At 33.0% G+C, this 14,968-nt stretch overlaps 1 protein-coding gene across 3 annotated transcripts in view; it reads right to left on the bottom strand.

Annotated features, from left to right (window-relative positions):
- LOC140434887 (aminoacylase-1-like) overlaps positions 1–14,968 on the bottom strand; it is a 78,603-nt gene that overhangs the window by 41,714 nt on the left and 21,921 nt on the right. For all 3 annotated transcript variants that reach the window (XM_072523500.1, XM_072523498.1, XM_072523499.1), the window contains exons 3-4: positions 8,583–8,754; positions 1,416–1,562 (exon numbers count right to left, since the gene is read on the bottom strand). In XM_072523500.1, the coding sequence (XP_072379601.1) occupies positions 1,416–1,562; positions 8,583–8,754 (319 nt within the window). The remainder of the gene's footprint in view (positions 1–1,415; positions 1,563–8,582; positions 8,755–14,968) is intronic.

A 14,968-nucleotide genomic window follows, 5' to 3' on the forward strand; every position in this document is an offset into this window, starting at 1 on the left:
TCAGTTTTTATTTTAAACGTTTGAACAGGTCTTTTTTAGGGCATTTTTCTTAAATTTCGATATATGAAATGTAATATATCATTTAAAAGCTCTTGTATCACTATATAAGTACAGTTATTCTTTGACTGAGAAACATTTTTTTTTCTGAAGCCGTTTGTTGTTATATCCTGTCGTACTTCAGGCAATTGGCTTATTGTAAATCTTCGATTCGTCTAACCTGTTGGCTCAGGATTGTAGTGTTAACGACTACGGTATCTGCCGGGATCGAACCAGGGCCCTCTGCCTTGGTAAGCCAGGCCATTACGAGAAACAGTAATTGAATTTTCATAAACAGACATGTTTTAAAAGTATAATCTTTTTGTATGGAGATTTCTGCGTCTGTACTATAAGATCTGTCCAAGTTGTTACCATACTGAATTTTTGATCCAGCAATAAACATAGCTAGTAAGTAATCGCTTTGTATTATTTTTATTCCTCTAACAAACTTCCCTTCTCTTGGACAATAAATAAATATTTCTTATAATTTTTACTAGAGAGCATATAAGGTAAGTGTTATTCTTTATGTTTCTTTGGATCGTTTAGAAAAAAGATAAACTTTAAAATTTTATATGTTTTTTATATTTATTATTTTTTACGAATCCTTTAAGAAGTAGGATCCTCCTGTTTTCCTTGCCACTCAGTTAGATGAGGTTGCGCCCTTTTTATTTAGTTCAATTTTTTTTATCTATATCATAGTCTTTAAACTTGCGTTTCTTCGTTTAAATTCAAAGACAGAACATCCCTTGGATTCATTTTTACGTTACTCAAAATAGTGACCAACTTCTGGGCTCACTTTTTACCCATCCAGGAAGTCACAACCTGATTTATTTTATCAATTAGTCGACAGAATTTAATTGTCTTTGGATTATTTCGCATTTTCAAATATTTTTCGTTTACTGAAGTAACAGCGAGTAGTAAAATCTCGAGCAATAAAAAACTGTGAGTATGTTTAACGTTTTATTAGACCAAAAAAGCTGCCGATTACTTCACCTGAGCTAAAGATCATATATTATTCTTTTTACTTTAATAATATACATTACTTGGTGATTTATGTTGCTTGAAGATTTACTACTCCCTGTTACTTTGTGTTTATGAAGTACCGGTCAGTGGACGACAGATGTTTAAAAATTCCAAATGAGCCTATAAACAAATTCTGTCAACTATTTGATAATAAGGTCAGTACTTGAAACCCTACAATTTTAAACAATACGCTATTTGACAGAAGCAACGACAAACAGACGTTATAAAATGATTTGAAATTAAATGCATACCCACAATATTTTAAGATCTTCTTTCGAAGTGGTGCAAAGTGGTGGTTAAAAAAAATAGCAAACACTTAACAGTAAATATGTCAATTTACAAAGTTAAATACTTACGCCAAATGATCCTTTCTGCATAAAAAACGGGATATTCATTATTAGGGCTTGCCATACCCTCGTCTAAAGCAAATCCTATGTTTAAATTTTTGAAGTCATTAGTTTTGACAAATGCTTTCATTCCATCGACACCTCCAGTTTCCTCATCTAAAAGTAATCCATTATTAATATGTTTTAACTAATATTAAAAAATATATAGACGTTTATAATGTTAAAACTTTAATAGCCAAATACCGGAATGTGTTCTAATCAGAAAAATTTAAAAAATATATTTTCCTCATTTTATTTTCATCTTTGGGTCCAATTAGGAGAATTGGTTACTTTGGTACTATCCACAACACACATGTACAATAGACGTGTTTAAATTGTCGTTCATTTTCTAATGTTTATCTGACTCTAACGATAGTTTAAGATTCACATTTTGTGAACCCGAAACAATCTCTCAGAATGGCTGAGAAAAATGCGCAAAATCATTTGCACTTGAGGCTTTTGATTCAATTGAACTTAAAACAATATTGAGAGTAGGACTAAAACAAAGCCGAGTGAACACAGATACATTAAACTTTTAATTATATAATCTAGATTACTAGCATTGTATGAAAACTGTAGTTAGGATGTGGAATATAGTAAGACCAAAATTGTTCACGGTAGTTATAGAGTTAATAATAATTAAACACACTTAATAAAGAGAAATAGGCATAAATTCAGGTGGATTAAGATTAAATCATCTAATATTATAATAAATATAGACAACTTCCAGGACTCAGATTATGTACATAATATGTTCACACACAACGTTACGGGAAAATTATGTATGAAACATAAACTTTAGGAGAAAATGAAAACCTGTATTAAGTGAAAATCTCAAAAATGATAATGACACCATTATAAAAGTAGACACTAAAAAAATCCGTGACAAAATAGAAATAGTCACTGACCAGTCATGATATACAACGAGAAACATGTTCAATAGGAGCAGCATTCAACTAAGTAAACCATACATTACGAAACTCATTTCCCATTTGTCATAATACGCAAGTAGACAAGATTAATATTATGAGCCATGATATTATATTATATTCATGGAACTCAGTCCTAACTGTCTAGAAAATTAAGTAATTAATTTTGTATCATGTTGGTCAAATTTCGACTGAAAGTGGCTGGGAGTTACTCTAAAACTAAGCACACGTTCTCGTCTTCTTCTTCTTTGTGTGCCGTGATTGTTTTCAATCGTTGGCTATCGTCGTATTAACAAGCTGATGAAACAATTCCTCGACCGTTCGAACTGTCCATTGACTAATGTTACGCAGACGGGACATTTGTTTTCATCCGACCCATCGTTTTCCTTCGATTTTGCCCTGCATGGTCAACCGGAGTAAGCGATATTTAGGTCCTCTTATTATATAGCCGAAGTATTGGAAATTTCTTATTTTGATGATGTTGATCGATTATCGTTCTATGTGCATGGTCTCTAACATACGTTCGTTAGATATGTGTGCTGTCCACGGGATTCTGAGCATGCGACGGTAACACCACAACTCGAACGCTTCTAATTTATTAAGATTTTTTATTTTTGTTGTCCAGGTTTCACATCCATAGAACAGAGCGGACCAGACGTAGCATTTCAATACTTTTAGACGTGTGGTCAATGACAAACTTCTACTACACAATACAGAACGCCAGTTAAAAAAGCTTTTTTGTGCTGGTCGAAATTTCCTTGTCGTTTTCAACCCTGCTGTCAATCCAACTACCCAGATATCTAAAGTGTTCCATCGTTTCCAGGATTTTGTTAGCTAATTTTAGTATTTATTAATTTTTCCGACCACCATCCACTTTGTGTTCTTTGCGTTGGTTGTTAAGTCCTTTTCAGTGCATTCGTTGTTTACGACGTTCGACAGGGTTTGAAGGTCTTTTAGGCGCTCTGTCATTATGGCGGTGTCATCTGCGTATCCGATGTTATTAATAATTTCACCATCGTCACACCTTCTCGACGATTATTTAACGCTATCTCAAAAACTGGTTCAGTGTAGGCATTAAACAACATCGGTGACATAACACATCTCTGTCTGACACCTCGCTTAATAGAAACTTTAGCTGAAACCTCTTGATCCACCTTAGTACAAGCGGTCTGACTGTGGTAACGATTTTTGAGCAATCTAATGTCATACGTGCCCAGACCAACTGAGTCCAAGCATTGAAATAGTAGTGTATGTGGTACTCTATCAAAGGCTTTTTCGAAATCTATAAAACATACGTAAATATTTTTCCTACTCATTACCAGTTATCGCCTCACAAAGTTTATATATGCGACAATGCAATACTTTCATAAAAAATTTGAGCATGTGGACTCATTAACTGATAAGTCGATACACTGTCTGGTATTCCTTTTCTACAGCATAATTATAAATATTGATTCTAACCAGTTGTCTGATAATTTACCGCTGCTGTATATCTTGTTAAAGAAGGAGGTAATAATCGCAAAGCTCTTATCATCTAATAATTGTAACAATTCTACATGTATTTCGTCAGGACCAGAAGTTTTCCTTCGTTTCGCTTGGTCGATAGGCTTCTGAATCTGATGTAAGAATCGGTGGGTCAGTATCTCGGATATATGTTACTTCTTGGTAGATTCTTTGGTTATCTTTAGATAATTCTATTATGTCATTTTCCCATTCGGTACAGCGCTCTTTAATATCACTTAAAATTGTATCACCAGAGTCTTGTAATATATATTGTTTGCAAATTCTGCTTTTGCCTGTTAATTCGTTTAGTTTTATGTAACAATAAAACACTGAAAACTTTGTTTTCAAAACTTCCACAAAATTTATTTTTAAATCTTATCACTACAGCTGTTTCGGCTGATTGCCTTTCTCAAGTGATCTATTTTTGGCATGCATTTACACTTTATAGTCTCTATTGAAATAAATTGAGGAGGGGAGAACTGTTTGTCTCAAGTTGGTCAATCAGAATTAAGTATATCTGTGTTTTTTAATTTGTTGATTTCCATAGATTCTAACAAAGATAGCTTAAGACCTTTATTTTGATGTGAAGAATTTTCTGAATGTGAAGAATGCGAAGAAAAAAATTCTTCACATTCAAAATAAAGGCCTTAAGCTATCTTTGTTAGAATCTATGGAAATCAACAAATTAAAAAACACAAATATAATTCTGAATGACCAACTTGAGACAAACAGTTCTCCCCTCCTCAACTTATTTCATTAGAGACTATAAAGTGTAAACGCATGCCAAAAATAGATCACTTGAGAAAGGCAATCAGCCGAAACAGCTGTAGTGATAAGAGTTTTAAAACAAAATAAATTTTGTGGAAGTTTTGAAAACAAAGTTTTCAGTGTTTTATTGTTACATAAAATGAATTTCCATCAAGTAACGGTCGAATCCATAAATCTTTTAGTTTTTTTTTATGCACATGTAAGCTGTCGAATCGTTTCCAGTTTCTCAATTTCTAAACAGGATTCTTGTAGCCATCGGTCTTTCGCTACTTTAATTGTTTCGGATCTCTTTATGTATTTCATTGTATTTTTCTCTGTTTATGGATTTGTAGTGCTCCCGAACGTATATTATATCTAAGATGCCTTGTGTCATCCAGTGTCTTGTGTCACGTTCTCGTAGCCAATACTAATTAGCCAATACTAATTTTTCAATTAAAGAAGTCTGCAACAATAAGAGTGAGTGGTAGGAATTTTTCTGTTGTATGTTTCAAACAATCACTGTCAACATATCTCTGGCTCCTGCTATTCTCCCTCTTCCTATCTCCACAATGTAGCTTCTAAATAATTTTAAACTGTTTGTCCTTTATCTAGTGTTAGTTTTGTGTAAATGTATTATTTCATTTATATAACATTCATCTACTCTACGTGCTAGATAGCCTACATTTTTGACGAAATGCCCTTGAAGATGCTATGAGAGCGAAAGTATTTGGGCAAGATTTAATAAAAATCTGTGCTCGATATCTGCCTTTTATTTGAGTTAAGTTCATATATTCGAGCATTCAACCATATATCACTTGACTTGAATTATTTTGATATTTATTTGGTAATAATTTGATGTATATAGTATATCCTTTTACTACTCATTTTAGGAAATAATATCTTCTTCTGTAATTATGATTAATTCTTTTATTTCTACGATTGATTCTTAGTTCAAACAGTTATAAATGTGCGCGGAACAGGCCCTTTTCTACCACTATCGATTTTTTTACTATGGATAAATTATATTATATTTTCTTGTGATATACCTACTATCAAATATAAATCTTTAAATTATTTTAATTTTCTACATCTTCTGCAAAGCACAATATCTTTAAATATACTACTCTCCAAAATTAACGCACCACCTTAAATTATTCATAGGTTTAAAGCTATTTTTCTTTTGAACCCTTGATTGGATTCGATTTTTTTTTTTCGCATTTTAGGGCTATTTCTATGTAATTACTGTATTAACATTTTCTGAGAAATGTCAACTTTTTACCATATACGAGGTGTAAAAATAAAGTTGTCTTTTTTCATCTTATTTTGTAATACCCTGTGGAATTTATTAGAAACAAACGCTATATCCTATTATTATTGTGAGATTGCTTCATCTTTTCTCAACATTTTCGTAAAAAAATCATCTCGATATCTCTATTATCCAAAAAGAGAAATACGTTCAAAGCATAACGTGTTTTTCTACTCTCCAAAATTAACGCACCTCCTCAAATGTGCCATAAGTTTGAAGCTATTTTTCCATTCCGAACACTTGAATGGATTTTGATTATTTTTCTTTCACATTATACGTATATTTCTAAGTAATAACTGTATTAATGTTTTCTGAGTAATGTCAACGTTCCGTATAACTATATACGGGATATAAAAATAAGGTGTTTTTTTTTTCATCTTATTTTGCAACATTCTGTGGTATTTATTAGAATACAAGCGCTACATCTTAATATTGTGAGCTTCATCTTTTCTAAACATTTTTGCAAAAAAATCATCTCTATGTTTCTATTATCAAAAAAGAAAAGTATGTTCAAAGCATAACGTGATTTTAATGAATTGTAATACTTTATGAAGAATCAAACCATTTGACAGCACAATTTTAGACTGACAATATTACTTACAATTCAATCTGAGCCGAGATGAATGTGTGCAGGCAATTGCTATAGCTGATATAGGGTTAAGTTATCGTGAAAGAGGTTTGAGGTTAAGAGTATCTCGTACTACAATATCACGGGTCTTTCAGGTTTTTTTTACAAGGAAGAGCAAGTGTTTGTTAAAACACAAGATACAAGAAAACGTTTTGTCACACTGAGATATTTACAAAATACAAGTGGCAGATGTTCATAATATTCAAATTAGTAGAAACACTATACAAAGGCGCCTCGCTGAACAAGATTTGCATGTAAGGATACCAATCAGAGCACCAGCTTTAAACGTAAATCATCGTAGAAGTAAATTGCAATTATCCAGAGAACACCTTGACTGGAATTTTGATGACTGCAAGCAAGTCCACAGATGAATCGACGTATAACTTATATAGTTCAGATATACGTGTTGAAGTTATTCGACGGTCAAGAGAACGCTATGCACAGTACAACATACGACCTATGACTTTATTTAATGGATCTGTAATGGTTTGAGGAGAATATCTCTTACAGCACGCACGGAGCTTGTTGCTTTACGAATAGGTTCCTTAACAAGTGAAAGGTACATTACAGACATTTTATCTAACCATGTAGTTGTATTAATTTGCTCCTTATATAGAAAATAATTTTCTGTTAATGCATGATAATGCTCGAACACATGTTGCACGTGTGATCCGTGATTATTTGGACGAGGTCAGTATACAAACTATGAACTGGTCATGCTGCAACCCTGATCTAAATCCCATAGAGAATTTATGGGATATTGTTGATCATCAACTTAGAAGCCGACAACCTGTCTTTCTTGACGACATAAAAGTTTCGGCGAGAGAAGTTTGGGATGCAATTAATCAAGACCAAACACGACGCTTGATTTTAAGTATGCCTCGTCGCTGTGAAGAAGTTATTAGAAATAGCGGTGGAAATGCCCGTTATTAAGTGTTTTTTGGGAGAGACGGTACTTGTTAAAGGTTATTTAAGTTATGTTTTCTTAGGCTTTAGTTGTTTTAAATCTGACTAAAGTTTATTATAAGTAGTATTTTCTGTGCTTTAAATGTCCACAAAAATTTGTTCCATTTAAAACGTTTGTATAATCTTTGATAATAGAGATATCAAGACAATATTTTAAGAAATTGTTTAGAAAAGATGAAGCTATCTCGCATTATTAATGAGATTTAGTATTTGTTTCTAATAAATTCCACAGGATGTTGCAAAATAAGATGAGGAAACATAATTTTATTTTTGTACCCCGTGTATGGGTCAAACGTTGACATTTTTCAGAAAACATTGATACAGTAAATCCTTAAAAATATACCCACCATATGAGAAAAAAATCATAGAAACACAATAATCCATTCAGAAGAAAATTAGCTTTATCCTTATGGTACATTTAAGGTGGTGCGTTAATTTTGGAGAGTAGTGTATGTGTTAACTATTCTTTATTGCGCTTTATTGCGTGTTCACACGCATTTTAGCATATCGATTGTCTCATTGAAGACTATAAAACTCTTATTAGGATATATCTCCTATTCCCGTCATTATAGTTTAGTAGGATGTTTTTCTATACCTGTTTGCCTTAATATGATTCTGAACTATTTTCTTGTGTTTTACATTAACTAATATATTGATTGGGTAAACCACAATAATTGTAAATATGTTTTTGACGTTTCAACTTACGACTTCAGCTTTAGCCCAACGAATGTCCACAATAGACATAAATGCTGGTTTGTCATAGCTCGATTTTGTTGTCATCAATTGTTTTAATGTATTTTTTCTTTGGATAATCTTTGGAAGACCACTTGTGATGAAATCCGTGATGTTTGTTACATATTTCAGGTTTTGAATTCAATTTCTAGGACAATTTTTTTCAATTTTTAAATGAGTGAATATTTTTAAAAATGGCTGCTCAATTATTATTTGGACAGTTTCTTACAAAACCTTGCATTGATTATTCAAGCTTTAATACATAGTTATAAAGGTGCTTTTTAGATAATCTAAATTAAGAACAAAAATTGTTTAAAAAACTTTACCTGGTACAAAACTGACATGAATAGTCCTCCTTAAAGTAACACCCTGTAATTTTAGTCTTCTGATTGCTTCCAAATATTGAATTCCTACACACTTCATGTCCTGAGATCCTCTTGCATAAATATTACCCTTATCATCTACATGGGCGCTGAAAGGCTTGTACGTCCATTTCTCCTAAAGTTAAAAAACAACGGGACTTTAGTTTTAAGTCTCATAGTTAACAGTAATTAGTTACGTAAGTAAATAGAATATGTGACCAGCGCAATTACTAAAATCTAAATTGATGGGACAGCAATTTCTAAAAAAAAAGCTATAAGTTACATAATAAATAACACAAAACAAATGAGTGGTGATAATAGACAATTATATATAAAACCAGAAAGAATTGACTTACAATAAATTGGCATTGGCATGTATTTAAATGATAAATGGGAAAAAGTCGAGAAAGTAAATCAATAGTAGAGTGGCTAGAATTCAAGATATTTCGTATGTTTGGTGTTCTTCATATTACATATAATCCAGGATACTAACCTGTATACTGTCACAGAAAATCTAGACATTTAATATGTGGACAAATGAAGCACATAAATGCAAAACCAGACAATTGACATTTTCTTTAAATGAATTGATGAAAATTGATAGGAATCCGATTTTCTGACCCGTAAGTCAATAAACAAACATTTGAATGGCATTATCCACAGTTTAAATTTAGGCTTAAATGCAAAAACAGGTGCAAAAACATGTGCAAAAGCAGACATTTGCCATTAAACCAATCCGGATGCGACTTGTTAGTCGCGTGCCGTTGTGTTTGCGCTGTTATTGGATTCGTATTTCGTTCGTACTTCGTACTCTCAATAAGACCAATCGTGGTACACATAGGTTACGTATTAGTGCTCATGAAAATAAACAATTAAGCCATTGTGAATTCACCATGAATATTAACATTATTATTGAACCACGTCCATCCAGTAAAGGGAAAAAATGGTTAATAGTTAACAGTGGAAACAAAAAATACCAAAGAAAAAGGTATGTTCACATTGAAGTTTTCGTTTAATAATTGGTGGGATCATATCATTTTACTTTTTTAGATATCCTCGGCGGTGTCTTCCTGAATTATCCAGGTGCGGTCATAACACTTAAGTTAATCAATGTTCCTCGTTGAAAATGACAGATATCAGAAAATTCAACAAAAGCTTTTATAGAAAACCCTCGAAATCCTATCAAGACCTATGTACTTCACACTAACTGTTTTTGGTTTATTTAGAACGTGTTTATCAGCCCTTCTAGAGGACCAATTCCTTTGTAAAAAGACATTCGTAGCGATACTGAGTATTGGAAAAAACTGAATTGAAAGAATATTAAAGGAGTATCACGAAACAGGAGTTCTGCAAGCAGAAAGAAGAGGAGGTGATAGAATTTGACAAAAATAAATTTGGAAAAAATAGGCTGTAATAAAATATGGATAACGACAGAACAGCGCGTACACAAACTGCGTAGTAAAGCGTTTTATGAGTTATTACGAGAAGAGTTCCACAGTAGCAATATTTTCCTTAGATTATAAAGTCTGCGCTTAGGTACACAGTCAAAGACATTAGAGAAATCTAGATAAACAAGTTAAGTTAAGTTAACACAATGTAGGAGATTGGTTAGAGTAGAGCGACCAGAGACAAATCCATGTTGTAGTGTTAAAATAACATGCTCCTGGAGAAGGAATTTGGTCATTCCTCGGAAATAATGGCTTCCATGACTTTGCCAACTCCCGGCAGAAAGCTAATCGAGCGATAATTGTTGGGGTCGTGTTGGTTGCCCTTTTAAAAATAGGGGTGACAGATGCTAATTTCCAATTAGGGGGTAAGGAATTCTGGATAAAAGAAGTTTGCATAATTAAAGGCTAGAGTACTGCAAGCGTGTCTGAGCATCTTTTTTACAGTTTTGGTGTTAAACCATCTAAACCAGGTGAAGCGGCTGTGCAAAGTTTAACATAATCCTGCTGTTTGACATAATCCACTGTAAATTCAACTTGCTGTAAGGATGCGCCGACACGATTACAGTTAATAGCAGGTAGATAGCAATCATTCGATTCTTTGGTAAGAACCTGTGAAAATGCTAAGAGAGTTTCGTAAGATTCTTTTTCAGAAGAGCATAAAGTCTGGTTGGGTTTTTTAAGTATAGGAATGGAAACTTTAGACGTGAAGGAGGATCGTATGTACTTGTAGACTTTTAGACAATGTTACCACTTTTAATAACACTTACTTAAAAATTTTGTGTTAAAGAGTTTTTAGAGATGTGTGAAAGTTATTTGAAAATCTGCTGTGGTTTTGGATATCACTGTGAAGCCCGGTGTGTTTAAATTTCCGCGACAGACGTCGTTTGTGATTAATTTGTTTTATTACTGTTCGATTTATCCCGGGTTTAAGGTTGTTTTTATAAATCTTACGGAAGGTGGTATTTGTGGAAATTATATTGTGGACCGTATCGAGAAATGCAGTCCACATTAATGAGGGGTCGTTTAAGTATGTAAAAAAGAAATGCCAGTCGATTCGAGAGAGTTCAGTGTCAACTTCAGAAAAGTCGGTAGTAACATATGTTACAATATTATTTTTGCGAGGTAGTATTTGATTGAACTGGATGTGAGCCGTTATAATTGCATGATCTTACTTTCTTATAGGAGAACTGACTTCGAAAGATGAAATCAACTCTTCCGTCGTTAATATGCTCTATCTAGATATAAAGTAGAAGGTTGGTTATTAATTCTAAATCTAGTATGTTCTGTGATGAGTTGTATCAGGTTCGAATTTACTACAAAGCTTTTAAACAAATTATCAGCGTTTTTGGCGTCATGTAATGAAGTTATTGGCCAGGTGATCTCTGGGAAATTAAAATCTACGGTAATGATAAGATTATCAAGAGATGATAGTAGTTCGAGTATTGTAAAGAAAACATTATAGTGTACAAGTAGTGTAACAGGTGGACGATATATACATACTAAATTAAGGCAAAAAGGATTTTTAGTAAAAGATAAGTGATTTGCATCTATTCCATGAATATCTAATAGCTTAATGTTAATTTTGAAAGTTTTGGTAATTAGATAAACGACGATTAGCCACCTACACGATTTTCTCTGTCTTTACGATATACTGTATATTCATTTATACTAACAGAGGAGTCAGGAATTGAAGGTTTAAGAAAAAGATTTGGCAATACAAATAATGTCCGGTTTATGAAGTTGCACTCTGCATACAAATTCGTCAAACTTAGCGGAAAGTGAATCTAAATTAGTATATAGGACTAAACAGTCATTAAATTTATCGGTAGAAAAATTATAAATGAAATTTAGTATTTCTGTGAGTTCCATTAATGTATGTAATAGTGAAATTATGTTCACCGTTATTTTTGCGAGTTTATAGTTCCTAGCCTAGCCTAGATGGGCTTTGTTCTCCAGAAGTTTTGCTTTATTTCTCAGAATATGTTTAACGTGGTATTCCGAACCCATTACTATATTTATCATTCGGGGAAATCGCTGGTTCGCTTTGCCGACTCTGGAGAAGGTGATTTGCTTTTCCGGAGCCAACAGTTTTCAAGACAAGGTTAACCTTATTTGCGTCATCACCTTTTTTTTCTGTGTTTTGTATGACCTTCTTTGCTATTTTCACGAGGCACGTTTTGATCCCCAGTTTTATTGCTTCGTCTATCTCCTGTCAATGCCTTCCTTAAGTTTTGTGTTATTTATATATCGGTATACCTTGTATAATACAATTATGTTGTTGGCTTTTTCTCTTTTTCCAGCCTATCTAATCTCATGTTGTCTCATTTAATTCTTTCTCAATTTTTTGTTTTCCTTTTGGAATTTGGAGATACAATTAGTACATTTAACACAAGTTACGTGATAATTGTTAATAAGATAACAGCATATTTCTTTTTACTTGGTAACAAATCATTGTTTATTGTTGTATTAAGTATTAAATTCTCTAAACAGATAATATGTCTTGTGCCCTTGAATTTTAATTAAGATTATGAAGTAGCTTTATTTAAATATATCTTTTACATATTAAATGTATGTCGACACCTGATCACAAAGTATATTTTATAAATTTTTTATACTACATAATATTCCCATAAAACGAGAATATTTTTACTTTTATTTAAGCTGTAGAGATAACCGTAAAAAAATCTGCAACCAATAAAGCCACTAGAATGTAATAGAAAACAATAAATATAATTCAAACTATCAATATTGTAACAAATATCATAATACGAAAAAACTTGTCATTAAATAAAATCAAAGTGATTTTACATGTTACAGATAGAAAAAAAAAATGAACGATCTGGAAAAAACGGTATCGGTAAAGGAGATGCAGGTGTTAGACGAATTGATCAGGATAGGTAAAACATTAGAGTATTTGACGATTAGGTGGAAGAAAATTTAGGAAGCCAAATTAGGAAATGCCTTGAAAAGTGCGCAAAAAGGAACGCATGTTGCATTTACAACTAAAAACTAAAGAAGAAGAAAAGAACAGAAGTTACCGTATAAATAAAATTTAATAATTTCATTTCAATAATTCACAATAATTAAAGGATTAATGATAAAATCATTAACCAATCAGAAGTTGAAAAAAGATTTAAGTGAAAAACCATTAAAGTTACTTAAAAAAAGTTTATATTTTAATTATAAAAGGCTAGGATGACAAGTCACACTGTTTGTCCGGTTAAATAACTCCTAGCGCCACCTAGGATAGAAATCTGAACTACCAACTGACATTTCAACCTTAATCAATCTGTCATCGTTGTATATTTGAATCGCTTATTTTATGAAAGGCCCTTCAAATTTTCGTTTAACTCAGAAAATGATAACCCATATATTCGCACATCGTTGGCTCATGAAAAGCTTTATGTCTTGATATCCTTTTACTAGATATTTTAGACTTCCCACCAAGAAGAATGTATACATGGCGAGCACCAGGAGATCCTCCAGGTCATATGATACGAAATCAAATTGATTGCATCTTGATAAACAAAAGATTCCGCAACTATATAAAAAGAGTGGCCGCTTACCCTGGTGCGGACATTTCGTCTGACCACAACCCCCTAATCACGAATGTAAGGCTTCGATTGGCAAAGGTTAAAAAGCCATCTAATAAAAAATACATAAACACTAGAGAATTAATGAGAGATGAAGAGCTTAGATCTACATATACAGTAAGCACATCAACGAGAACTTGAGAAACATACAAGGAAATTGCATAGAAGAAACCTGTGAGAAAATAAAAATAGCTACAGTCGAGTTTGACGAAGTAGTCGCAAGTAAAATAAAAAGGAATCACTACAAGAAAATGGAGACAGCTTTGGACTACATAAAAAGGTCAAAGAAATTTCGAGTATATACAAGAAACACCATGAGACTCGCCTGAAGAATGATCAAGGAAACTACGTTCATACCCAGGAAGAACTAGCTAAAATCTGGGCAAACTATGCTTCGTCTCTCTTTGCGGATAATAGACCGAATCTGCCAACTACTAACTTACCCACGGAAAATTTATCCGGCCATTCCATTTTTCGTGCCGAGGTGGAGTACGCTATAAAAGTAGCAAAACTAGGTAAGGCCCCTGGACCGGATAGAATTACTACGGAAGCCATAAAACTGTTGGAATATGATAATAACGAGACGAGACGAGAAAGATAGAGTTATCCAGAATCTCTATTGGAATCAAAAAGCACTAGTGAGACTTAACAAATCAACCAACACAGAAGAATTTGAAATTTTAAGAGGGGTACGACAGGGGTATATTTTGTCTCCTATGCTTTTCAATCTTCATGTGGAGAACATTTTTGCAGAGGCACTGGAAGGCTCAGTGTGGAATAAAGGTAAACGGTTTCACGATAAATAACATTCGTTACGCCGACGACACCGCGATAATAACAGACAACGAACATGATATGCAGTGCATATTAAATAAAATAAAACACCGTAGGAAAAATATATGGCTTAAGGATAAATGCTGGAAAAACTAAATGCATGGCAATAAGAAAAAACGCACTTTTAAGAATACAACTGCAAGTAGATAATGCTCCAATCGATCAAGTGAAAACATTTAAATACTTGGGAATGATGATAAATGACCAATGGGATCCTCAACAACAAATAAAATGCCGTACCGAACACGCAAGACAAGCTTTTATCAAATTTAAACCGCTACTATGTACTATGGTCCATATTGTTATACGGCATGGAAACATGGACGTTAAGAGTACCTTCCATTAATAAGTTGGAGGCCTTCGAAATGTGGACGTTGCGAAGAATGTTCCGCATACCATGGACAGATAGGGTGAGACACGAGGAAGTCTTAAGAAAGGCAAATACTGAGAGAGGACTACTCAATTTGATCAAGGT

The sequence above is a fragment of the Diabrotica undecimpunctata genome, chromosome 2 (genome assembly GCF_040954645.1).
Source record: "Diabrotica undecimpunctata isolate CICGRU chromosome 2, icDiaUnde3, whole genome shotgun sequence".
NCBI classification, from domain to species: Eukaryota; Metazoa; Arthropoda; class Insecta; order Coleoptera; family Chrysomelidae; genus Diabrotica; species Diabrotica undecimpunctata.